Source organism: Denticeps clupeoides, chromosome 6 (assembly GCF_900700375.1).
Source record: "Denticeps clupeoides chromosome 6, fDenClu1.1, whole genome shotgun sequence".
NCBI classification, from domain to species: Eukaryota; Metazoa; Chordata; class Actinopteri; order Clupeiformes; family Denticipitidae; genus Denticeps; species Denticeps clupeoides.
In genome coordinates this window covers 24,440,741-24,466,332 of record NC_041712.1, presented here as the reverse complement: position 1 = coordinate 24,466,332, position 25,592 = coordinate 24,440,741, and the positions used below count along the sequence as shown (strand labels likewise).

General features: G+C 46.7%; 4 protein-coding genes across 7 annotated transcripts; 3 read left to right on the top strand and 1 right to left on the bottom strand.

Annotated features, from left to right (window-relative positions):
• The first annotated feature begins 1,063 nt into the window (after positions 1–1,063).
• On the top strand, positions 1,064–2,548 carry LOC114792511 (UDP-glucuronosyltransferase 2B31). The gene has a single exon (XM_074933632.1). The coding sequence runs from the start codon at positions 1,079–1,081 to the stop codon at positions 2,546–2,548; it is 1,470 nt and encodes a 489-aa protein (XP_074789733.1). The 5' UTR covers positions 1,064–1,078.
• Positions 2,549–5,628: 3,080 nt separating this feature from the next.
• Positions 5,629–18,930, top strand: supt20 (SPT20 homolog, SAGA complex component). Of its 4 annotated transcripts, XM_028983310.1 has the most exons (24): positions 5,629–5,822; positions 5,978–6,076; positions 6,209–6,244; positions 6,319–6,444; positions 6,890–7,016; positions 7,500–7,603; positions 7,673–7,789; positions 7,886–7,939; positions 8,831–8,970; positions 10,302–10,458; positions 10,581–10,637; positions 10,725–10,796; positions 10,897–11,066; positions 11,328–11,360; positions 11,470–11,584; positions 12,081–12,186; positions 12,377–12,532; positions 12,618–12,897; positions 13,939–14,039; positions 14,146–14,180; positions 14,260–14,376; positions 14,648–14,735; positions 15,119–15,207; positions 18,231–18,374. In XM_028983310.1, the coding sequence occupies exons 2-24, from the start codon at positions 6,074–6,076 to the stop codon at positions 18,372–18,374; spliced, it is 2,427 nt and encodes an 808-aa protein (XP_028839143.1). In that variant the 5' UTR covers positions 5,629–5,822; positions 5,978–6,073. The 4 variants fall into 4 exon arrangements, with proteins under 4 accessions (XP_028839143.1, XP_028839140.1, XP_028839141.1 ...); XM_028983307.1 differs by having other exon boundaries at positions 5,703–6,076; positions 13,942–14,039; positions 18,231–18,930; XM_028983308.1 differs by having other exon boundaries at positions 5,703–6,076; positions 15,119–15,241; positions 18,231–18,930.
• exosc8 (exosome component 8) lies at positions 18,922–21,750 on the bottom strand. Its single transcript, XM_028983313.1, has 11 exons — positions 21,329–21,750; positions 21,011–21,047; positions 20,871–20,934; positions 20,649–20,722; positions 20,522–20,567; positions 20,245–20,350; positions 20,127–20,172; positions 19,945–20,041; positions 19,749–19,869; positions 19,230–19,336; positions 18,922–19,148 (listed from the first exon to the last, which is right to left on the bottom strand). The coding sequence occupies exons 1-11, from the start codon at positions 21,343–21,345 to the stop codon at positions 19,030–19,032; spliced, it is 834 nt and encodes a 277-aa protein (XP_028839146.1). The 5' UTR covers positions 21,346–21,750; the 3' UTR covers positions 18,922–19,029.
• Positions 21,708–25,395, top strand: alg5 (ALG5 dolichyl-phosphate beta-glucosyltransferase). Its single transcript, XM_028983312.1, has 10 exons — positions 21,708–21,957; positions 22,513–22,681; positions 23,284–23,330; positions 23,523–23,591; positions 23,686–23,778; positions 24,467–24,580; positions 24,666–24,725; positions 24,803–24,954; positions 25,034–25,119; positions 25,206–25,395. Exons 1-10 carry the CDS (start codon positions 21,892–21,894, stop codon positions 25,319–25,321), a joined length of 972 nt encoding a protein of 323 aa, XP_028839145.1. The 5' UTR covers positions 21,708–21,891; the 3' UTR covers positions 25,322–25,395.
• The last annotated feature ends 197 nt before the right edge of the window (positions 25,396–25,592 follow it).

The window sequence follows — 25,592 nt, the reverse complement described above, 5'->3', positions numbered from 1 at the left end:
ATGCGCCAAACTAATTCAGGAGCAGCGAAATCACACATTACTCTGATCAAAGTGTGTACACACTCTTTTCCCACCGTAAATGAGACCTGTAACCTATACAATGTCTGAAGGAATATTCATATTTGCAACATTGGAGTCCATGGTCCAACTTATTAAAGCGCATTTTGACTGGTGGGACACACTCTCCCGTCGTCGTGATCATACACAGTCACACGGAGTAAAAGCTGGACTTTGAACGCAGCGTTGTGCTGCCTTTTTAGGTATGAATACGCGTTGAGGAAGTGCTGCACCACAGCTCAGGTACATGGACCGGACTTGACGTGGACATTTCCACGCGTGCACGATTCCGCCCGCGTCCTGGCTGAAATTTGAAGTGAGTAACTGATCATTGTCAGGCTGGTATTAGACTTTTCCATACGGGCGTAGACTTTACAAAAAGAAAAGGTGACCATATTTTGATGTCCCTTTGGAAGACAATTTCAATTTTTAAAAGACATTTCTTTAAGCACATGGATGACAGCATGCATTGTGAACAATATGTACATTTTTACATTTCAGAATTTAGACCCAAGCACCAACTGCTTCTGCATAATTAAAATTGATCAAGAGCTTTCACTTGATGTGAATAATCATCCCTTGGTATATTTGTGTATTTAATAAATGGATTAATAGCTGATGAAACCTATTTACAGTGTGGTTACCAAAGTGTAATTTTTTTTTAATTAAACAGTTTTAACTGTTTTTATGTTAATTGTTCTTGACAATTGTCCTTTTTAGTGTATTAATACTACGTCTGTACAGCACCTTGGTGAACAGTTCTGTTTTTTTGTTTACAAATAAATGTATTATTATAAAAAAATATATATTATTTAAACATCATAACAAAAGATATCCTTGCATGCACTGCATTGATCATATATTTTTCCTTTTCATTTCAGATAAGAACATGTTTTCCAGTACACTGTCTTGTGGAGGCTTTGGCATGTTGAAAGTTGTCCTCCTTGTCCCAGTTTTCATGCAGTGCTGCCTTGGTGGGAATGTCCTGGTCTTCCCTGTAGATGGCAGTCACTGGGTCAACATGAAAGTCCTGATTGAGGGTCTGCACGCCAGAGGCCACAACCTCACCGTGATTAGACCGACTTCCAGTTGGTACATAACTGAGAAATCCCATCTCTACACGACCATCCTGGTCAGCGATGACGTGAACACCGGGGATTTTTTCACACGCTATTTGGACATTCTCATGGACATTCAGAAGGGAGAAGTCTCGCCGCTACAGTTCCTCACCATTCAGTTGGAGTTCTTCTACATGATCTCCAGGGCTCACCAGCACACCTGTGACATGGTGGCCAGAATTATTGAGGACAAAGAGCTAATTAAGAGACTGCTGGATGAAAAATATGACCTGGTCCTGACAGATCCGGCCATGGCAGGAGGTGTGGTGTTGGCCCATTACCTTAAACTGCCTCTGGTGATGAACGTCCGTTGGATCACGAGTGGGGAAGGCCACTTCGCAGTGGCTCCATCGCCTCTGTCCTACATCCCCGTCCCAGGATCAGGATACTCTGACCGGATGACCTTCATTCAGCGGGTGAAAAACATGCTCTTCTACAGCATCATCCTCGTCCAGGACAGGTTTGTGGTGGGCCCTCATTACAAAGCCCTTTGTGACAAATACTTTGACGAAGGGTGTGACATTGTCACCCTCATTCAGTCTGCAGACATCTGGCTGATGCGACTTGACTTTGTCTTTGACTTTCCTCGCCCCACCATGCCCAACGTTATCTACATGGGAGGGTTTCAGTGTAAGCCGTCCAAACCCCTCCCTGAAGACCTGGAGGCCTTCGTTCAAAGCGCAGGTGAGCATGGGGTCATTGTCATGTCGTTGGGGACGTTGGTCAATGGACTCCCTATGTATGTCGCTGAGGAGATCGCTGCCGTGTTTGCAAAGCTGCCACAGAAGGTCATCTGGAGGCATTTAGGGGACAGTCCGTCCACCCTGGGCAACAACACCAGGCTGGTTACTTGGATGCCCCAGAATGACCTCCTTGGGCATCCCCAGACCAAAGCCTTTGTTGCTCATGGAGGGACAAATGGAGTCCAGGAGGCCATTTACCACGGCATCCCTGTGCTGGGAATCCCTTTGTTCTTTGACCAGTTTGACAACCTCTTGCGGTTGCAAGAGAGAGGAGGCGCACTGATCCTAGAACTGTCCAAGCTGAGTGGACACACCTTCCACGAGACCCTGCAGCAGGTGCTTCACAACCCCGCCTACAGGTCAAACATGCAGAGGCTGTCCAGGCTGCACCGAGACCAGCCCACGAAGCCTCTGGACAGAGCTCTGTTCTGGGTGGAGTTTGTCATGAGGCACAAGGGGGCCGCCCACCTCCGTTCCGAGTCCTTCCGGATGCCCTGGTATTCCTACCACTCGGTGGATGTTCTGCTGGTCCTGCTGTCCATGGTGTTGCTGCTCGTCCTTGCCGCCGTAGCCGCTGTTAGATATGTCTGCTGTGGAATGTGCTGGAAAGGAAAAGTCAAGCGTGAATAGTGCGACTTGCAAAGTCTCTCTAACAAAATGTTTACGGATCCATGTGGACCAAGATCACACAATGATGCCTCAGCTGAAGTGAAAGTGATTCATTTGTCATTGTGATGCACTTGGGCCCTCGGTGCACCTCAGCATTCCACCCTGGAACCCGTGCAGTGTGTGGGGAAGGGGACCTCAGTGCCACCTTGCTGGTTGGTGCTGGTTAATTACAATACTATGCAATAAAGCGCTTGTAAAAGACCGTTTTATATAATGTCTTTAATGAATGCTAATTCTGTGTGTTTAATTCCTTTATTTCCATGGATTGTGTGATGTCACACTGAGACTTTCAAAATTATTCACATAATATTTCAATGATATTCAAACCACTGGTGACAATCACAGCGTGTTTCATTTATTCGTGTTCTTGCCATAATTAAACCAGAGGAATAAATTAACATGCTTAATGATGTCAGCTTTGATAGTGGCGCTGATTTATTTAGAACCGACGTGACCCCAGACAAGACCTGGCCACCCAGCCTAAACCCTATAAAAGGCACCGCAGCCAACAAGTGCTGAGCATATGGGACATCTGCTGTCCCAACTGTCCCATGAATCCGGCTCACCATACCTTGGTTTTATTCGAAGACGTTGAAACAGCCAGTCTCACGACTGATGAAGCGGAAATTAAATCTGCAGCATAAAATGACTCCGACTATTGGAAGTGTTGGGTTGTTTTTGTACCATCTGGAGACCTGATGCTCCACACCAGGGTTAAGTCATCACACACGCGCAGATCTATCTATGCAAGCAGCTGAGAGAAGACCGTGCACCAGGAGAACTTGCCGAGTCAGGAGGCCTGCGGAGTTACACATCTGCACAGCCCGGAGAGGAGCAGCAAGTTTGAGCTCTCAGTCCAATAATGCGTTTCTCTTGGCCTCTGTCCTGTAGTAACAGCACCAGACTAGCGAACGCTGCGGCGGTTCCGGACCAGAAACTGCGTTCCTTCTCTAGAACATTTCATCTGTGGTCTCATGTTCTGCCGCTTTGTTCACATTTCGGTTCGGTCGCTTGGCCGTCGTATGCCGACTCAATGCCAGTGGATTTAATTCCATTTGAGGGAAATTGTTTGGAGGGAACGTACCCCCCCGGTGAACATGTCCTCCTCCTGCTTTTTTCGCTGACAGGGCTGAGACGGGAAAAGTGTTGTCTCCCTTTAGATCGTTATGATCTCAGCCGTTTTTACTTTTTTGATGCAGGTTTAGGTCAAAATTTGTAATTTAAACTATTCCAGGAAAAACAGTCGTAGAATAAAATCTTGCTTAGGTCCAAGCAAATGTGTCATAATGTGAGAAGTTGCATCAACTATAAACTCTTCAAGATGTGTTTTGTTCTAAAGGTCTCCTAAATATGCTTCTGGTTTTTACCATGTTTACCACTGTTGTTGGTACAGCTGGGGATCAATGGTCGTGATAGACTATCTTTCCTGACCTGATGTTTGAAGTTCTCTTATGATATTATTAAAATGTTGAGCACCGCTCATATCCTTCAGGAACATAACTGTGAAGAATTAAGTAGGTGAAGCATCAGCAGGCCATGCAAGACTTCTAACCGGTGACACAATGACGCCCTCTGCAGGATGGTGATGGAAGCAGGATTCTCATCATGCATGAGAGAAAATCCTCGCCAGCTTCTCCCTGTGTGTCGATGTTGTTTTTCCTGCATTTGAATCTTTTTGTTCAAACCCCTCTCGGATTGCCACGCGCATGGGGTTCTTGGGGTTCATGGGGTACTTTGCTGTAAGCAAATCCATTTGCTTTAAAAAGGTTTCGCTCAAACTTGCTGTCCCCATGCTGTCCCCGTCCAAGAACACTGTGAAAGAGAGGTAAAAACCGAGTAATTTAACATGATGCTTACATGATGAACCTATAAACCCTCTGCAGAAGACGCAGGTTCAAACCCCTCTGAGCAAGACACTTAACCCTGAGTGTCTCCAAGGGGAAAGTCTGTCTGATAAATGCCATGAATGCAGATGAAAGAATATAACATTAGGACAACAACAACAAAAAAACTATTTTACCATCAGTATGTTTCATTCTAAATCGTATCAGATGAATAATTAAAACACTCACATGCATATGTCAGAAGACATAGACAGACAAGCATGCTGAAAGGCCCCAAGTTACATGAAATGTGGCACATCGTCACCGTGAATAAAAGAAAGCTGATTTCAGATCGGTCTCGGGATTGGTTGATCAGGTTTGCAAAGACCTAATTGAGCAGAACAAAATTAGAGATAAAGGTCTTCAACAGGCATGTAAAGGTTGGAAGGGATTTTTTATTTTTAGATGGTTGACAGAGATGTAAAAATACATGAAGTACTTAAAATGAAAGGAACGTGGGTCTAATGAGAACGTTGTTTCTGGTCTATTGAGAACGTCGTTGTGTTTCTGGTCTACTGAGAACGTAGTTTCTGGTTTATCGAGAAGGTCTTTGCGTTTCTGGTCTATTGAAAATATCGTCGCGTTTCTGTTCTATTGAGAATATCGTTGCATTTTTTGGGTGTATTTAGAACGTTGTTTCTGGTCTATTTAGAACATCGTTGCGTTTCTGGTCCATTGAGAACGTCGTGTCTGGTCCATTTAAAACGTCGTTTCTGGTCCTTTTAGAACGTCGTTTTTGGTTTATTGAGAACGTCGTTGCGTTTTTGGTTTATTGAGAATGCCGTTGCGTTTCTGGTCCTTTTAGAACGTCGTTTTTGGTTTATTGAGAACGTCGTTGCGTTTCTGGTCCTTTTAGAACGTCGTTTTTGGTTTATTGAGAACGTCGTTGCGTGTCTGGTCCTTTTAGAACGTCGTTTTTGGTTTATTGAGAACGTCGTTGCGTTTCTGGTCCTTTTAGAACGTCGTTTTTGGTTTATTGAGAACGTCGTTGCGTTTCTGGTCCTTTTAGAACGTCGTTTTTGGTTTATTGAGAACGTCGTTGCGTTTCTGGTCCTTTTAGAACGTCGTTTTTGGTTTATTGAGAACGTCGTTGCATTTCTGGTCCTTTTAGAACGTCGTTTTTGGTTTATTGAGAACGTCGTGTCTGGTCTACTGAGAACATTTCCACGTTTCCGCGCCGACGACGACGTGCGCGCTCCCGCCGCTTGGCCCCGCCCACCCCTCGCACCGGAAGTTTAGTTTTTGTTGTTGCACGGGGAGAAAATGGCCGCTCGGAGTTGTGCCCGCTGAACGCACCGGATCGCGACGGCAGCATTGTGTCGCCCGCGCTCCACGGTTATGCGCGACGCAGCGTGAGTCTTTGGCAGACTTTGGCAGTAGCGGTTAGCCGGAGCAGCCCGTCCCGTTCTCCCGCTCTGTGTCGCCGTGAACCGGGCCATTTTGCGCCTGTCATGGTGAGCGGGTGGGCGCGGGTTTTAACGTCTGAACGCTGAGCTCGCATCCGCAGGGAGTGAATGCCGAACCCCGGGAGGTGACTGTGACTGTGTCGGGGGGATCAGGACCGCGACGTCGCCTGTCACATCGACGCCGGCGTGGAAGCACGATGGTGAGACTCCCCGCGTCGCAGGCACCTGCAGGACCGCGCGATGGTTTTTATTATTGTTATTAGTAGTACTAATAAATGAAACGTGCTTTCTGTCATGCATTCATCCGCAATCTGCTTCCCCCCAACCTGCAGCAACAAGTTTTGGAATATGCATTGGATCGGGCTGAGGTGATCAACTTTCCGCTAAGTAAATACACCCCAGTTTGCTGAATGTCTTGATAATTTGCCTTTTTTTCATGCAGTACATCGTTGAAAGTGCTCGCCAGCGGCCGGCAAGATGCAGAGCCTCTTCCAGTGGAAGGAAGTCCTTATATCATAAGCTTTATGAAATATACACTGAAGAGTGTGAAAAGGAGCCAGAGTTAAAGGTACTGCCTGTTCCGCCACTTTTATTGTTCCTATTAGGGGTTGGAGGGAAACATTAATACAGTGAAACGTCAGTTCACCGGTAGTCTGAAGTTGTTTGTGATGAAGGGCGGAACGCAGCATAGCGCTTTTTTTATTGTCTGTCATGTAACCGAAGGTGACAGTGATTGTTTTGGTGATTTGTAAATGCACCTGTGCATGTAACCCTGCATCACCCTTGGTAAGCAGTGAGCAGCCATGTATGCGCCCAGGGTGCGGTGTGTGGGGACGGTACCTTGATCAAAGGGACCTCAGTGGCACCTTGGCGGTTTGGGATTCGAACCCACAACCCTCCAATAATGAGTCCCGCCAGGCCTCGACCTCTCCTGATTGAGAAGTGGAACTTGACCGGGTCGGGGGAGATGGTATTTGCAGAATTAATGTGTGTCTGATGCTCCTCCCCCCTAGAAACTGAGAAGAAATGTGAATCTACTTGAGAAGCTGGTGTCTCAGGAGTCCGTCTCGTGCCTGGTGGTGAACCTGTATCCTGGGAATGAAGGATACTCGCTGATGCTCAGAGGGAAGAATGGCTCTGGTAGGTTGTGCATTTGTAGGGATGCCTTCACTCTACATCTCTACAGTGATTTCATATAAAATAAAAAGTTTACAGTTTAAAGGTTCCATGACATGAAAATGTGCCTTTTGTGAGATGATTTAACATTAATACGATTTCCCCGAGCCTGTCTATGGTCCTACAGTGGCTAGAAATGGTCATTCTGCTTCACCGTTCAGAGAGCGGCAGCTCAGACGGTCGGATCTGGAATTTGTCCCCCCTATGACATCATAAGGGGAAAGGTTACCTCCCGTTTCTCCCGCCTCTCTCTTCCTCATTAGCAGTTAAAGCTACAGACGGTGAAATGGTGCGTCCTAAGAAATCTCATTGTGGGACTGGATCAAAGTGGCTGTAATTCTGCACCAAGGCGGAATTTCAGAAAGAGATGTCAGATTTGGGGACGAACAATACTGAAATAAAAGCAAAAAAAAAATCGAAAGGTTGCCTCCCTCACTTCTTCTACAGACTCTGAGACAATCCGGCTTCCGTATGAAGAAGGGGACCTGCTAGAGTACCTGGACGCTGAGGAGCTTCCGCCAATCCTGGTCGACCTTCTAGAAAAGTCCCAGGTCAGTGATGGACCCATGTGGCCAGTGACCTGTGAGGGGAGCAGTAAGACCAATTTTGGAATCTCTCAGGTGAACATATTTCACTGCGGCTGTGTCATCGCGGAGGTCAGGGACTACAGGCAGTCCGGAAACGCCAAGATTCCCACCTACCAGAGCCGCCACATACTGCTTAGGCCCACCATGCAGGTGAGGGTCCTGATGCTCAGGTAGGGCAGCTAAATGGTTCATGATCACTGAGTCGTTAGTCCTGGAGGTGACGTTTGAACTTGTTTGTCTTTTCAGACCCTCATCTGTGACGTCCATGCAATGACGAGTGACCATCACAGATGGACACAGGTGAGTTTCGTTGGTCACACTCCTCTCTTCGTGAGTGCACCTTCTTCTCCAGAGCTGCTTGCTTCAAAAAGCGTTGTGCAAATTACTGGGATTTTGTGTTCATTCATGTCTAAGTATAATGTTTTCTTTGTTTTTATGTACACATTTACAGCATTTATCAGACGCCCTTATCCAGAGCGACTTACAATCAGTAGTTACAGGGACAGTCCCCCCCCTGGAGACACTCAGGGTTAAGTGTCTTGCTCAGGGACACGATGGTAGTAAGTGGCGTTTGAACCTGGGTCTTCTGGTTCATAGGCGAGTGTGTCACCCGCTAGGCTACTACCACACTTATGCATTTCTGCCTGCAGAATCTGACCCTTTGTGGCTTCTTTTTAGTTTGTGCTCTTCTGACGTGAAAGTGAAGCGATTGTCATTGTGATACACTGCAGCACAGCACACGAAATGTGTCCTCTGCCAAAGTGTCCATCACCCTTGGTGATCAGCCATGCCAGGCACCCGGGGAGCAGTGTGTGGGGACGGTGCTTTGCTTAGTGGCACCTTGGCGGATCGGGATTCGAACCGGGCAACCTCGGGGCTGGTAGTAGCCTAGTGGGTAACACACTCGCCTATGAACCAGGGTACTCGCCTATGAACCAGGAGACCCAGGTTCAAGTCCCGCTTACTACCATTGTGTCCCTGAGCAAGACACTTAACCCTAAGGTGCTCCAGGGGGATTGTCCCTGTAACTACTGATTGTAAGTCGCTCTGGATAAGGGCGTCTGATAAATGCTGTAAATGCTGTAAATGCCGCTTCCTTAAACGCTAGGCCACCAGTGCCCACCCATGTCTTCTGGTTCATAGGCGGGTGTCTTGCCCACCAGGCCACTGAAACTGTGTTTCTTCTCCCAGGACGACAAGCTGCAGCTGGAGAGTCAGCTGATCTTGGCCACGGCGGAGCCGCTGTGTTTGGACCCCTCCATCACGGTGACCTGTACAGCCAACCGCTTGCTGTACAACAAACAAAAGATGAACACGCATTCCATGAAACGGTGAGGAGGGACGTGCGCTTCTGGTTCTGCTGAAGGCTGCGTCTTTGGTGGTTTGTTGGATGACTGGAGGCAACGTCATGATCTGCAGTCTGGTAGCTGATGTAGATGCGAGACCCGTGTATACCTGTTGGAATTTCACCATGACTTTCACAGAGCTTTGGTTGGCTTGTTTTCTGGTTTCTTGATTTCTGAGGACTGTTTTCTAATTTATTCTTTTTCCTTTTACAAATGAGACACCGTAGTCTGGATAACCAATAAATGGCCAAAGATGTGTTTCTGATTCTGATATGGTAAGGTGGAATTAATTCCATTCTTTGGAACGGAAAAGCAGATGCTTTTTATCCAACAGACTGATGATGAGGACTATTAATTAAGCTTTAGGACGGCCTGACGTCATGAACAGAAGCAAGTTCAGAAAGTGGTATAGGGTTCGAGTTTGGGAGGGTTTATGTGAGTTTCGTGAAGGAGACATTCTGATGTAGGTTGGTGGGTCGTTCCCCTTTCTGAGAGCCGCGGGCAAGAACAGTCTTAGACTGGTGAAGCCGTGGAGGAACTCTCTGGTCTGGATGGAGTAGGGCCCAGGGATTTAGTTCAGGTTCATGTGTGCAGAGCTGGATGTCATTCTGCAGGCAAGCATCGGTCAGGGTTCCCACGCCTCAGGACCTTTCTGGAAAATCTCCTGCTCTAAAAATGTGCAACTTTCTAGAAGTCTTCCTTTTCTGCTCATAACCCAAATGTTATATTGGACATTTCTTTGTACAGGAAGTCAGGGAAGTTTTAAGTTTGATTTGAAGTGAAGTGATTGTCACATGTGATACACAGCACACGGTGCACACAGTGAAATTTGTCCTCTGCATTTATCCCATCACCCTTAGTGAGCAGTGGGCAGCGATGACAGGCGCCCGGGGAGCAGTGTGTGGGGACGGTGCTTTGCTCAGTGGCACCTCAGTGACACCTTGGCAGATCGGGATTCGAACCAGCAACCTTCTGATTACGGAGCCGCTTCCTTAACCGCTAGGCCAACACTGCTCCAAAATATACATTTACATTTACAGCATTTATCAGACGCCCTTATCCAGAGCGACTTACAATCAGTAGTTACAGGGACAGTCTCCCCCTGGAGACACTCAGGGTTAAGTGTCTTGCTCAGGGACACAATGGTAGTAAGTGGGATTCGAACCCGGGTCTTCTGGTTCATAGGCGAGTGTGTTACCCACTAGGCTACTACCACCCTCACCAAATATAAATTGGCCGTAGTAATAACCTGTTTCAACCAATCACTTCACTTTATTTTTGAAGACAGAAATGACCCGTGTGACTTTGCGCCGCAGGTGTTTCAAGCGGTACTCTCGAGCGGCGCTGAACCGGCAGCAGGAAATGGCCCACCTCCCCACCCCCCCTCAACTGCGGCTCTTCGACTACCTGCAGAAGAGGAGGGAGAGGAAACCCGCCCCCTCGATAGACCTCAAGATCTCCAAGGCCGGAAACGTGAGCGGCGGCGTTTTTTTGGGGGGGGGTTCTTTACCTGCTCACTTGCTGACTGTTGGTTTTGGTTTTTGTACTCGCGCTCACGCACGCTCACCCTCTGTCCCCCGCCGTCTCTCTGCCAGTGTGTGGACATGTGGAAGCAAAGCAGCTGCCAGCTCGCCACCCCGTCAGAAATCGACGTAAGTTTACTCTGGCCCGCGGGCGTGGCCGCGCCTTCGAGTGTTCGCTGCTGAGCCACGATGTAAAGGGTCTTTTCCCGGGTTTAGGTGGAGAAGTACGCCACGGTGGAGAAGTCCATTAAACTGGAGGAGTCCCAGCCCACCGTGTGGCCTGGCCAGGTAACACAACCGTAATTCTGAACATCTCTCTACCTGTAGAAAATACCCAAAATATAAAAAAAATAATAAATAACACCCGTTCTGTGCCTTTTTCGCACAGGAAGTGAAAGATGATTACATATTTGAATGTGAGGTTGGGGGTCAGGCTCAGAGGACAAAAGTCACCATATTCCAGTCGGTGGGTGACCCGCTGGTCTATGGGAAGATCTACAGCGCCAAAGAGTCCAGAGTTGAGGAGGAGACCACCGACCTGCACCTCATCCACGCACCGTGAGCAGCGCATGGTCACATGCACACGAACAAATGACAAACTTTCTAATCTCACATGCGTGTATGGAGGGGTGAGAACTTATATGGATAAGTGACATAAGTCACAAACAACTACTTGTGTTTCTAGAATTATCTAAGTAGTTTTTTGTTTAATAACTCCAAAGTTATTAAGATTTTATTCATAAAAAGAAACGCCTGCAAATTAAATTTCCTCACCTAGCCATTCCTTCTTCCTTTTCTCCTTTTATGTTATGCTGACAGCTTCCTTATCGGTTCCAAAATAGATGCTGAAAGGTACGATTTACCTGATTTTGCTTCCTTTTATTGTTATTAGTATTAATATTTGTGTGTTTCACATGCTGGATGTGTGTTGAAGGTACTCCGTCTCCTTGCTTCTCCGCAGGTTTCTGGATCAGTATAAGGAGGTGTATGAGAAGGATGTGAAGTGCCCGGTGAAGATGTCCCACAACTCTGGCAGCGTCAGCCAGAGCCAGCTATCCCCCAGCAGGGAGAGCGAGGTCAGAAGAAACCCCCCTCTGGATCCAGGAATAGCTGAGCGCACTCGGGTGGTCTCTGTGATTTACATATGAAAAGATATTTAGGGTTAAAAGGAAATATTTATTTAGTCTTTTAAGATCAATTACGTTGCATAATTATTTTTGTTGGATTAAAAACATGGGCAGGAAAGTTTAATCCCATAGACTATGCAAGTTCAGTATGTCGGCGAGGCGTTTCGGTGATGTGCCTGCCGCTGTTTTGTTCTTGAGCCGTTTCGGTGATGTGCCTGTTGTGTTCATTGCGAGGCGTTTCTGTGATGTGCCTGTTGTGTTCATTGCGAGGCGTTTCTGTGATGTGCCTGTTGTGTTCATTGCGAGGCGTTTCTGTGATGTGCCTGTGTTCGTCGGAGAGCCGTTTCGGTGATGTGCCTGTCTTCGTTCTTGAGCTGTTTTGGAGGTGTGCCTGTTTGTCTGTGAGCTGTTTCATGATGTGTCTGTCCTGTTTGTTTGCCACCAGACTGATGGCTTCTCGGCACTGGTGCAGTCTTCTGTACTAGGGAAGGGTGTGAAGCACCGGCCGCCGCCCATTAAAATGCCGGTTGGGAACATCAGCAGCTCCTCAGGTAAAACTCCAGCCCTGATCTTACCTCCTGTTCCCCTCTTCTACACAATTCTGTAGTGATTTAACTGATGTTTTGTACGATACCGGTTCCCGGTCGCGCTGAGAACCTGTACGCCACCGCCGATTCAGTGTCTGGAGACTGACGTTTGAGTCCCAGGCCCAGTTGTTGAGTCCTGATCGCCTCGCTGCAGGTAACCCGTACGGCTCCCAGGCTTCTGGTGGCCACCTGAAGTGCCCGACCCCCCCGCCCACTAAAAGCCAGCCGCTGAGCAGGAAGCACTCCATGGAGCGGAATCAGATGGGCCTGCTGTCCCCGTCAGCCCTGTCTCCCATGGGCTCATCACAGAGTAAGTCTCCCCGGATTCAACTCGAGCTCTGTATTCATATAAGTACACGTGTGTGTGTAAACATGTGGCCATGTTTGGATGCAAGGATCAGGAACGCCTAAGCCATCAACACCAACCCCTACCAACACGCCCTGTTCTACGCCGCACCTCAGTGATGCCCCGAATGCAACGCCCCTGCTGACGCCCACGGCGCAAGACCCCTCTGTTTCCCAGCAGCCCACCCTCCTCACCCCGTTTGCCCAGCAGCCGATGACACTTGGCCCTGCGGTGGTGACCATCCCCCTCCCCACGTCCATCAGCACACCTTCACAGGTCATGGCCAACCCAGCAGGGCTCAATTTTATCAATGTAGTGGGATCTGTCTGGTAAGATTCTCTCTCTCTCCACTCTATCTCTCTCTATCTCTCTCTCTCTATCTATCTATATATAATTATATAATGACTTAATTACTAATTACTTCTAATGCATCTAAATTAAAGGTCCCCTATCATGAAAATGTCGCTTTGTGACATGATTTTAACATTATTTCGAGTTCCCCGAGCCTGTCTATGGTCCTGCAGTGGCTAGAAATTGCGATAGGTGAAAAGAGTGCTTTGGTTTTTCTGCTTCACCGTTCAGAGAGCGGCTGCTCGGACGGTCTGATCAGGAATTAGTCCCCTTATGACGTCATAAGGGGAAAGGTTACCTCCCTTTTCTCATGCTTTTTCAACCCTGAGAATTTCCCACCCCTCCCCTGAAACGTCATGGCTTCTATTTACAGCATTTACCAGACGCCCTTATCCAGAGCACCTTGCAATCAGTAGTGACTGGGAGGTGTGAAGCTTCCCTGGTCTCATGATTCGATTTGATTACCATCGTCAGTGCCTCGATATCGATGCATCATGATGCGTGCCAGAAATTTTCTACATGATCACATGATGTTTTCAAGTACCAGAGTTATGGTCTCGTACACCTGTGTGCACTACAATGAGCAGAAAAATGTTTGCATTGCTCTCTTCCAATATGGCTGCCTGTAACCACTAGTAACTTTTCAAAATGTCTAATTTCACTTCAGTGACAGAAGGTAAAGAAATGAACCAACATGTTCTACTGTAATTCGACAGTGAATAAGTAAATGTCAGTTTTTCAGTGTTTTATCAACTCAGTCGCAGCATAGAAATCAGACGTTTTCACTTTCAATGGGAACAATACAAAGATTCCGTTCAAGGCCCTTATTGCCAAGATTAAATTAAATAACATTTGTAAACAAATATAATTTAAAAGCAAAAAAAATTTTGGTGCAAAAATAAGGGCATTAACACAGCTAACACAGAAAATTGACGAGATTAAAAGCCCTAGTGCTAAGTTCTAGGTCACTTGATCACCTTTAGCACCTTGTTTTATTGAATCGGTTTCCCCGCTTGCAGCAGCCCCCAGACGTTGATGAGCAGCTTATCCCCAGGTTGCCTGAGCGGGATTCTGCCGTCCGGGGGTCTGATGCCAACCATGCAGCCAGCTCCTCAAACTGGTACAGAAACACGTGCGGTCTCTGTTCATCCATGAATACGTTAGCTGTGTGCGATCGGTGGACGGAATGGAAGGATTCTGAGCCGTGTGCCTTTTGTATTCTACAGGAAGTCCCTTTGGGAGACCGCTGAATGTGCTTCAGGTAAAGATATGCAGCGTGAGTGTGCAAGTTTCTGGTGAGGATTATGGCCATGCTGGATTGGTTTCTGTGTGTCCCTCAGATCCCCACTGCCCCCCTGATCTTCAATTCGCTGCAGCAGCAGCAGCTGTCCCAGTTCTCTCCTCAGCAACAGAGCAGCCAGTCTGCAACATCCAGCCCTCAGCAGCAAGGGGAGACGGTGAGGCACAGGCCGAATATTACACTAACGTAACCTATCAAACTGAGGGGCTGAGGAAGGAATAAATGCATATTTGCAGTTGATAACCTGGTCTATGGTGGGTAAGATTAATAATCATAAAGTGCAATAAGTTAACGGGCTAATATTTATAACAGACGTACAGAAACACGTCCACTGATCTCATTTTTTTCCAGACAGTTGATACAGGGTACTCGTTTAGAAGCAAATATTCAAGATTTGGGGGTTTAGCGTGTTACCTTTGACCTTTCAGGCTGACCAGGGAGGAGCTGACCAGGGTCTGGGAGCCCAGCAGACTGCTGTCATCAATCTGGGTGGATTCATGTCTCCACCAGCTGCAGGTAAATCTTTTATAACTTTTAATCCACGCTATCCAGTCAGATAACAACCCGTAGCCCGTATTTTCACCGGAACTAACAGGAGATAAATAAATGTACTAACACAATGTACTCTGCCTCTCTAGGTAGAACAGTACTAATCAAAACCAGGGCTCAGTTCAGTCAGGTTGTGTTGAATTGTCCAGTTGTCCAATTGTCCTGAGTCAGACAGGTCATTAGCTGAAAGAAAGTCCGACACCCTTCTTTGCTACATCCTGTTTTTTTTTTTTTTTTTTTTTTTTTTTTTTTTTTTTCTGTTTCTGTTGACTCCCCCCCCTTTTCCTCACCCCGCCTTCTTCCCCTCCCCTCCTCTGTTTTTGGCCCGCCCCTCCTGTGCCCGTGTGTAGTGCTGTCGCAGCTGGGCTGCGGGCTGGATGGGTCTGGGCCCGGCCTTCCGTCACCGAGGCTCCAGCAGCCGCCACAGCCGCACATCCAAGTAATGCAGCAACTCGGACCGCACCGACACCACTGTGTGTAACTGTTCCTTACGGGCCCGTCCGCTCGGCGCCCAGACGCGGCGGCGGGCCGTACTGTCAGTATACTGCTTCCTTTCTTACGTTCCGGGTTTTCCCCCACCACACCTCCACCCACGTCCATGTCCTGATATTACAGTAACACATGACATTGCCACATCGGGATCATTCAGGGACTTTAAAACAAAGTGTGCAGGAAGAGTGTTTAGAAGGCGCTGCTTCACTCACATTACAGCTATAATATATCCCACAATGTTCGCCTCTTTCGCTGTAAAGCCCCCCGCCATTTTGCCTCTTGTTGCATTTTTTTTTTTTCTTTTAGTTTTAGAGCACCAGGGCTGCCTTTTATAAATGCGCCGCTGGGCATGCTGGGGTGACGCCTGCATGCGGAGGCTGCAGCGCATGGCTTTCTGCAGACGCTTGGAGAGCATGGATTTATTGCAAGATCAGAAAATCAACACTAAAACAGACCACTGTTCTATGGAGCAGTGTACTGTGCCCTATTTCAGCCTTAAATTTGCTTTATTTCCCTGAATTTTAGGATATGGGGATATCTAATACATTAGATAGTGAATTTATTTTAATAGCCAGTAATAACAGAATTGATTTGATCTGAAACCAGTTAATAGTGCTTGTTGGACCAGACTATTCAGACATTTCCAGGTTGTTGCTCTGACTGTTGCTTTGAATGAGTTTTTGGCCACACCCAGTATACGTGCGAGACATTTTTCAGCAATAGCTGCCCCGCCACACCAGAGCGGGATGCCAGTTGAATTGTAGACGTTCTGTGATGCAGGCATGGCCATGTGGCCAACCTTTTTTCCCCCCATCAGTTGCTTTGATGTCACTTGACTGCTCTCTTCTTAAATGTCCCCTATCATGAAAATGTGCCTTTGTGAGATGATTTCACATTAATACGAGTTCCCCAAGCCCGTCTATGGTCCTCCAGTTATTAGAAATGGCGATAGGTGTAAAGAGTGCTTTGGTCGTTCTGCTTTTTTTCCATTTAAAGTCCCTGACAAAAGTCTCGTCACTTGTGTACAAATTGACCTCAAGTGCCGCTGAAATATATTTCTAATCAAGATTTTTTTTTTTTTTTTTTATCACAACAGCTTTTGTGATAATGTTTCAGTGCAAAACGAAACTGTCAAAAAGTATTCTAATATTCAAAGCTTGTTAAAGCCCATTGAGTTAATTTTTGCAAAGACATAAGTGTTGTCGCCTTGTCATAGGAGCTTCACCTGTGACCTAATAATGGATCACCTAGGTGACAGGTGTGTATAAAAAGAAGCCCAGAACACTAGACCTTCACATCAACTGCAACTAGACCTCCGAAAATATGCCTGAGATTCACCCTGAGACTAAAGTGTTGATTATCGAGAGGCTGAAGACCAGATCCACTGCTGATGTGGCAGACACCTTCAATGTGTCTCAGCGTCAAGTACAGAGGATTTAAAAAAAAAAAAAAAAATCTGAAGAGACTGGAGACGCTTTTGACAAGCCCAGGTCAGGCAGACCGCGCAAGACAACTGCTCGAGAGGACCGTTTGTTGGCTTGAAAATCCAAGGCCAGCCCATTTTCTCCACGAGACCTGGTCACCTGAAGTCCCTGTGTCAACCAGAACAGTTAGTCAGATTCTGTCTTGAAATGGCCTCCATGGTGGAATCAGTGCCCAGAAGCCAGCACTAAACAAGACAACTGAAAAACCATGTGGCATTTGCCATGGCCCACAGCCTGCTAAAAGGATGGACACTGGAAATGTGTCAGAAGGTGGATTTTTCAGGTGAATCTTCTGTTGAATTACACCACAGTCGCCGCAAATATTGCAGGAGACCTACTGGATCCCGCATGGATCCGAGATTCACCCAGAAAACTGTGAAGTTTGGTGGCAGAATAATCATGGTCTGGGGTTACATCCAGTATGGGGGTGTGCAAGAGATCTGCAGGGTAGAAGGCAACATCAACATTCTGAAATACCAAGAAATCTGAGCTACCTTTTATATTCCCAACCATAAAAGAGGACAAATTCTGCATCAGAATGGTGCTCCATCACATACTTCCATCTCCACATCAAAGTTCCTCTAGGCGAAAAAGATCAAGATGCTCCAGGATTGGCCAGCCCAGTCACCAAACATCATTGAGCATGTGTGGGGTAGGATGAAAGAGGATCATGAAAGATGAAACCAAAGAATATGGATGCCTGCGAGACCGCTTTCTTTGCTATTCCTGATGACTTCATCAATAAATTGTATGAATTCTTGCCAAACCGCATGGATGCAGTCCTTCAAGCTCATGGAAGTCATACAAGATATTAAATTTGGATCTCACAGCCCCACAACATAATATGCTGACGTTTTTTCAATGCCTTAAACATAATTTGGTAGGGTTTAGCTTTTCATATGAGCTATTTCTAAAACCAATTGATTAATTAAAAGTCAGGTTAATAGCAGGTGTTTCTACAAAATAGATAAGCGACAAGACTTTTGTCAGGGTTTGTAGAGAGCGGTCTGATCTGGAATTTGTCCCCTTATGCCGGGAAAGGTTACACGACTTCCTGTCTGTACCAAACATTGTGGTTGGTGAACGGTGTTGGTGACGTCATTTCCGCGAATGCCCCCTTAACTTCTATTGGCCGCTCTCCCCCTTGTCCCGCCTCTCTTCTCCTCATTACCATTTAAAGCTACAGACGCCCAAACGGTGCGTCCTGGGAAATCTCACTGTGGGACTGGATCAAAGTGGCTGAATTTCGGAAAGACACGTGAGATACAGTATTAGAGGACCAACAAGACCGATATAAAAGCAAAAAAAGTTTCATGTCAGGGGACTTTTAACCGCTTTTTTCTGAGTGGTTTTTAGACTTTGTTCCCCCCCCACCAGCGCACGCGCCTACTGCCCCTCTATTTTTGCATTATTAACCCTTACACACGACACGGCGACTGAGCTGCAGGCTCATCCGTTCCTCATCTCCCCCTCTCTTGTCTTACAGTTGCAATTCTTGCAGCACCAAATGCAGCAGCAGCAAATGGCTATGGGGGCGGGGCCTCCGCCGGCGCCACCGCGGCAACATTCCGCCAGCCAACCAAGAAGTAAGAGGAAGCGCATCACGCCACAGCCCCACCCCTCATCGTGACGGACACGCCCAGCCCGCACTACACCAATCACAAAGTCTCCTACAGAAGAGGAGATGTGTGGTTGCCCTGGCAACTGGGCAATCACAAATGTATACCTTTAACAAAGGAGTTTTAGAAGACTATATTTTTTAAAGAGTAAATTGTGAATTTAGACGTCTAATAGGGACCCGTGTGGCATGTTGTGTTCCTCCCTTTCGTGAAAATAAAAATGGCCGGCGCGATCCACGGGAGCTGGTTGGCACAAATACAACAACGGCAACAAAAAATAACGAGAAGTTGTGCACACTGGAAAATGGAAGAAAACGTGCCTGACTGTCCCGTTGCTCATTGTAACGTCTGTCTGTGAGAATCGGCAGCGTCCCTCTCGCTGGATGTCTGAATGAGGAGTCTTCTTCCCAGCATGCAGTTGTGTGTGTGTGTGTCTGCTTTTTTTATACAGAGGCATTTTCTTCTACTCGCATTGAATTACTGTATATTCTTATGAAGAAAGAGAAATCTAACGCGTGGAAGACATTTCTGGACACCGACGCAGGTTTTTTTTTTTTTTTTTGTACATGTTCTTTGTCACCAGTTTTATTGTGATAAAAAGAAAATATAAATTGACGGTGGAAAATACAACTTTTTAGAGAAAAGAAAGGTGTCTCCCGCTCGTCTTTACGTGTCCATCTTCATGCTCTCCAGCACTTTGTCTATGAGCTTCCTGACCTCCGTGTGGCGCGCGACGGCTCTGCTGACGCAGTCCTGGAGCTTCTCTCCTGACAGGGCCGTGCCGCCTGTTTCAGGCAGATGAACGCTCAGCCCCTTTACATTTATTACAGGTTGGCATAGGTGTGTAGATAAAAAAAAAAACCTGCCTGGTTTGTGAAGACAACACATGCGCCCTTCCTCGTCCATCACCACAGTCATCAGGCCAGTGGACAGAGACTCTTCTTCTGCCGTAGGGTCCACAATTAGGATTGTTCTGGACAGGCACAATGGAAGGGCATGTGATGGTAACGTTTCAGGACAGTGTTGCCATATCCTAAATGTTGACATTGTTCAGAATAGCGCCTGAACCCGTGTGGAGATGCAGGTCAGGTCTGGAGTCAAACTGGCAACCTTCCGATTACGGGTCAACCAGGATTGCGTTTGGCATGGCAACTGAAGCACTGCATTATGGGATCTGTAGTTTGTGTTATCAGCGCTTCATATCATCGGACAATTATAATAGATGTATATTAAAGGATCTCGGATCACAAGTTTGACACTGATGTGTTACATTATGCATTTTTGGAGTTATTGATCATACAGCGGCTAAAATTATGGTACAAAAACAAGTTACAAGAGCAAAATAATTGTTTGAAATGTTTAAATAAAATGCCAGAAAAACGTACTTATCAAACACAGCAAACGAGGAGCCAACAGGATGTCTGTGGACTTTTAGAGGTCGTTTTTTTTCCAGGTCCACGACTGGCTGCTCCGTCTCGCTGTTTATCATGACCTCTGGCAGTTGTGCTGAGACAGTTTTAAGGTGGTTTAGTATCGCACCGTCTGTGACGTAAGCATAGAACATCATGCTGGGAGACTCACTGTTCTTCAGAGCTGCCAGAAGAGCGATGATGCAGGCATCCAGGAGGTTTCCGTCATAATCCAAGCATACGATGTCACAGTAGAGCACCCAGCAGAGCTGCAACACACATCAGACTGTTAACCCACAAACCACTGAGCTTTTAACCTTCTAATGTAGAACCAGGCAGCCTGAACAGCCTCACCTTTCCCTTTTCAACACACAGATCCTCGGTCTGGATCACCTCGGAGCTGAAAAGTAAAAGAGTTTACCATAAATCCCAGGACTCAACTTCACGAACAGCATTGGAAGAAAAGTGTCACCTTTCTATGACGTCAGCGATGAACTGACTGGCGGCCTGGGCCTGTTCTCCAGGCGGGCCAGACCGGAACCGGGAAGAGCAAAGTGAAGGCAGTTCGACATTGGGCACTGAAACATGGAGCCAGAACTTTATCTTTATTTCGTATTCCTGAAAATTCCAATTTTCTAAAATCATGGAAATTCAAATTCCATGATTTTTCTAGATTTTTAATGAACACAGGAACCCTGCAGAGCAGATGTTGGGACATGCAACAACAGGATAAAAAAAATTCATATTACCAACATATCCTTTAGTAGGTCCATCAACTGTTGGTGAGGCAAGTTCCTATAAAGACAAAAACACTGGTCGCTTGTGTCCATGGGAGGAGAGGAGGTTAAGATTCAAATCTTCTTTAAGACGTTATACCGTTTTTATCCCACAAATTACTGTGGTGTTGCCAATTTTCACCAAGGCTGAACCTTCAGCAGTCAGTATGGAACCTGGACACGACAAAGACTAAAGTCAATACCCATGATCAATAATCTGTTATGAACCGCTGAAAAGGATGCACAGATGAAGAGTACATAGGTGTTCGTCCTAGTAGGAATAAAGGCTGCCTACGTCCGTCCTAGCGGGAATAAAGAGTACCTATGTTCAGTGTAGTTGCTCTGAATTCACCCAGCTCCCTTCCATCAGGTCGACAGTTTTCTTTCTGTGTAGGAAAACAGGATGCTACACATAACTCAAAAACGCCACATGTGCCTGATAATCTTATGTTACGAACTTACTAGGAAACTCCTGTGGTACTCCAGGGGCTCTGCGGTCCTGTGGACAGACGCCGGTGTTATAACAACGGTTAAGGACCAATATCCTGAATTATATAAAGCGCCACATTTTTTACATAATTACTGAACATCAACGCCTCGGTGCTTCAGTAAATGCTAAACTGAATCCAAATTCATTCCGTTACCGCTGGCATTCAGTGATTAATGGAGCAAAATAGACAACAAAAGACCAAGAATTAAACAGAATATGGATATTCTTGCGTGAATTTGTAATCGTATCAGCACATGCGGCAAAAATGGGCAGCTTATCCCCAAACTCACTTGAATCCCGCTGCCATGATGTTTAGGTTTCCCACGTGAAAATCCCCAAAAGGCCGCCAAGCATTCGGTATCCGCAGATTCGTTACAAAAACACCGAATCATAAAGGACAAATGGACCCTCTCAGAATGTAATACTTTTTTCTTCTTTTTTTAGTCTATGCGTGTATATACTTTATCTCGATTACCCGTGAATTTAGAGAACGGCGACATTTCAGGAAGAGGCGAATTAACGAATCTAACGTTGGCTGAAAAAGCGTGACGTTATTCTGCACAATTGAACCGGTCAGCGAAGTTTCTACCGATTCGGGAAAATATATTGAATTTAATCTAAAAAAAAAATTATCTAAATGTTAATGGTGCAAAATTACGCGGGTCTCCGGGAGTTCCTGACTTTCCGGTGCGCCAGGGGGCGACGCCGCGGCCCGCAAACGCTCCGTTCCGCCCGCAGAGCCCCTCTTGTCCTGGTGTGATGATGTGGTCCACGGCGGTGACAGGATGGCTTTCCGCGTCGCAGCTTCTCCGTGACCGGGAGTGAAGTTTACGCGTCCTGCGCGTCGGGAGGAATGGACTGCTGTCTGGGTGAAGTAGTTCAGGCTCTGGCGTCATTGGCGGCGCTCGCCTTCGTTCTGGTGAGGACACGACACGCTGCGGCTGCCGTGCAGAATTCGACTGTCATGAATGTACATTTTTTTTTTCTTCATAAAGTTCTGTGTTCGACAGACATTCACGGGTCTCCGCTGGATTTTCTCTCGCTCGTTCGGCGTAAAACCTGCAAGTCTCCACTTTCACAAAGTCATTCACACACACGCGTCGGTTTTCCAGTCGCTGCAGCCGATAAATTGTGAAAATGCGAAATAAGTTTCAAAATAAAAGTTCGGGGAAGGGTTTAATTGACATTAAAACCTCGCCTTTCAACTTGGGGCGAAACTACATGAGCATTATGCACTTTCACACTTGTGAAATCCGTAGATAATAAGGTTGAGATTTCGGGGCTTTTATTTTGAAACCTGTATAAGTTGACAGACATGCATGACTTTGTAAAAGTGGAGATTTCCAGGCTTTTGTTTCATGAGTACGAGAATGTCTGCCGAATACAGAACCCACTGCTGACTTTACTGAGGCCTTGTCGGGCGTCGTGGTTTCGGGGTCACCTGCAGCGCGCTTGACTGTGTAAAAACCCGCAGGGTGCAGTGGTCGCCCACGTCACGGCTGGAATGGTGGACCCGCAGGAGCACGAGAAGGAGAGCTTCTTCCACAACGCCTGGGGGGAGAAGGAAGCCTTCCCCAGCCTGCTGGAGCCGTTCTCCCGGCAGCTCTCCGTCGTTGTGCCGTCCTACAATGAGCAACTGCGGTGTGAGTAACGGAACAGGCCTCACTCACAATCAAGCCACTCGACCTGTGCCCCGCTCCTCTTTATATTAAACATGTTTTAGGGATAATATCACATTCACAACCGAGTGGATAAGTGAAAGTGAACTGATTGTCATTGTGAAACACTGCAGCACAGCACACGGTGACACTGTGACACGTGTCCCCTGTATTTAACCATCACCCTTGGTGACAGGCGCCCGGGGAGCAGTGTGTGGGGATGGTGCTTTGCTCAGTGGCACCTTGGTGGCTCAGGATTCGAAACCGTGACCTTCTGATTATGGTGGCCATTTCCTTAACCGCTAGGCCACCAGTGCCCCACTTATCAGGGGAAGTAGCATAGTGGGTAACACACTCGCCTATGAACCAGAAGACCCAGGTTCAAATCCCACTTACTACCATTGTGTCCCTGAGCAAGACACTTAACCCTGAGTGTCTCCAGGGGGGGACTGTCCCTGTAACTACTGACTGTAAGTCGTTCTGGATATAAGGGCGTCTGCCAAGTGCCACAAATGTAAATGTATTAATCTTTTTACTTCATATATTAATGTATTAATCTTTTTACTTTACTGTTTCCTCTCACAAAGTACCTGTCATGATGGATGAAACCATGGAGTACTTGGAGAAGAGACAGGTTTGGGGAATTTACTAAAAACTTTTGTAACTCTGCTGATGATTTTAGTCTAAAATTAATTTATTTTTTTTGTTGTTGCGCGTGCTTTTGTAATAAATGCTGTAAGTGTTTTATGTATTTGTATTTTTATGCATGTTTTTTCCTCAAGGGGGCAGCGCTGTGCTGAATATTTTCCTTTGTGTGTAAATGCAGAAGCAGCAGCCTTCATTCACGTACGAAGTTATCGTGGTCGATGATGGCAGCAAAGATAAAACGACCGAGGTGAACAGTACGGCTTTAAATCTTCGCAGATCTCTATCTCATCGTGGCTGTCTGTTTATCTGGCTTCTCTTTGTTTATTTTGTTTTTTTTTTAGGTTGCCTTAGGTTACACCAGGAAGTATGGTGCGGACAAAGTGAGGGTGCTAACGCTGGCGAGGAACCGTGGCAAGGGTGGAGCCGTGAGAATGGTAATCTTCGTCACGGAGCCACCCGTCTTCGGGATTTATGCTACGGTTCCAAAGTTTACAAACGCCCTTTTTTTTTGTTTCCTATGAAAAAATTATTTTGCATAGAAACGATTACTGTATTACATTTACAGCATTTACCAGACGCCCTTATCCAGAGCGGCTTACAATCAGTAGTTACAGGGACAGTCCCCCCCCTGGAGACACTCAGGGTTAAGTGTCCTGCTCAGGGACACGATGGTAGTAAGTGGGGTTCGAACCTGGGTCTTCTGGTTCACAGGCGAGTGTGTTACCGGCTAGGCTACTACCATCCGTATTAATTGTCATTTACAAACAAATAACCATGCAGCAGATGTCCAGTTTTATTGCTTTGCAAAAAAGATCTTTGCAAAAGGGTTTTCTGACAATCAATCAAGTGGCCGACTTCATTGATGAACCCAGCATAATTCCAATGGAACTCTGGACTAATTGTTGCCTGGACGGTTCCTGTTTGCATGTATCCAGATATTCCATTTCCAACAGAAACAACATCTGCAAATCGGAGGGTGTTTCTAAAAGACTAGTTTTGAACTGCTAATTTAGTTTAGGAAAAATCAATATTATATCGGAAAAACGCACCGTAGTTTAGATTTTTTCCAATCTTCCGATGATATTTTGGGTTTCTGAAACGTTTAATGGCTGCACCTTTCAGGGCACTCTGCGGTCACGCGGGCGGCTGATCCTCATGGCGGACGCTGATGGAGCCACGAGGTTCTCGGACGTTGAGAAGGTGGAGGCTGGACTTCGGAATCTCAGCCCGAAGCCAGTGAGTGACGCGGTTGGATGGCAAAATGTCACCAGCTGTCATTTCCACGCCACGGTTTTCTAATGAAAACCTCGATGCCTTGCAGGACAACATGGCCATAGCCTGTGGATCCAGGGCGCATCTTGAGAAGGCCTCAGTGGCTCAGGTTCAGTATCTGGATCTGGTCTTTTTTTGTCCCATTCTTGTGTCCTATCGACTGAACGTCTTGCGATTGTGTTTCAGAGGTCAATGTTCCGCACGTTCCTTATGTACGGGTTCCACTTTCTGGTGTGGTTCTTCTGTGTGAAGGGCATCAAGGACACTCAGTGTGGCTTTAAGCTCTTCACCCGAGAAGCTGCCCTCAAGACCTTCTCTAGTCTGCATGTGGAGCGATGGTGAGCTGTTTAAGATGTTAAAAAGTTTCAGTGTTTTCAGTCCTCTGAACATAACAGAGGTTTCCTCCACCCGCCACAGGGCTTTTGATGTTGAGCTCCTCTACATCGCCCAGTGCTTCCACATCCCCATAGCCGAGGTCGCCGTTAACTGGACGGAGATTGAAGGCGAGTCCCGAGGAGCAGCGGCGGTGTACGAGGCGCTCTGGTGTCCACATGGTGTCCACACTTGTTCACATTTTTATTTCCCTCAGGGTCCAAGTTGGTGCCTTTCTGGAGCTGGCTGCAGATGGGCCGGGATCTGGTCTTCATCAGACTTCGTTACATGACTGGTGCCTGGAGGCTGGAGCCTCCCAGGAAAACGGAGTAGCGAACCACCGTCAGGACGCGCCGCCGCTGGGGTCTGCAGTCAGCTTTTGCGGGACAGCGCCACTTTTTTTTTTTTTTTTTGTCAAGTATATTATTGTAGTGAAATCCTGTTTTATATGTTTCTGTTTTGAGGGAAGGAATCATTAAGACAAATAAAAAAAAAAAAAAAGTACTGTTCCGCACTACGTTCTTTTTACACACTTCCCAACCCATAAACACTTAATAAAACATCACAAACATAACATATCGTATCAAGAAGGAAAATATGAGGG

Excerpts from the sequence above, each read along its gene's own strand:
- exosc8 (XM_028983313.1), bottom strand. Across the intron at positions 20,568-20,648 it reads TAATTTGTGGGATAAAAACG|GAACTTGCCTCACCAACAGT; the intron begins GTATAACGTCTT and ends TTGTCTTTATAG. Across the intron at positions 19,870-19,944 it reads TCTGGCAGCTCTGAAGAACA|CACAACTGCCAGAGGTCATG; the intron begins GTGAGTCTCCCA and ends AAACTGTCTCAG.
- alg5 (XM_028983312.1), top strand. The coding sequence starts at position 21,892 with ATGGACTGCTGTCTGGGTGAAGTAGTTCAGGCTCTGGCGTCATTGGCG. Across the intron at positions 21,958-22,512 it reads CGGCGCTCGCCTTCGTTCTG|GGTGCAGTGGTCGCCCACGT; the intron begins GTGAGGACACGA and ends AAAAACCCGCAG. Across the intron at positions 24,581-24,665 it reads GGAATCTCAGCCCGAAGCCA|GACAACATGGCCATAGCCTG; the intron begins GTGAGTGACGCG and ends GATGCCTTGCAG.
- LOC114792511 (XM_074933632.1), top strand. The coding sequence starts at position 1,079 with ATGAAAGTCCTGATTGAGGGTCTGCACGCCAGAGGCCACAACCTCACC.
- supt20 (XM_028983310.1), top strand. Across the intron at positions 11,067-11,327 it reads CTGCACCTCATCCACGCACC|CTTCCTTATCGGTTCCAAAA; the intron begins GTGAGCAGCGCA and ends TTATGCTGACAG. Across the intron at positions 14,181-14,259 it reads GACCGCTGAATGTGCTTCAG|ATCCCCACTGCCCCCCTGAT; the intron begins GTAAAGATATGC and ends TGTGTCCCTCAG.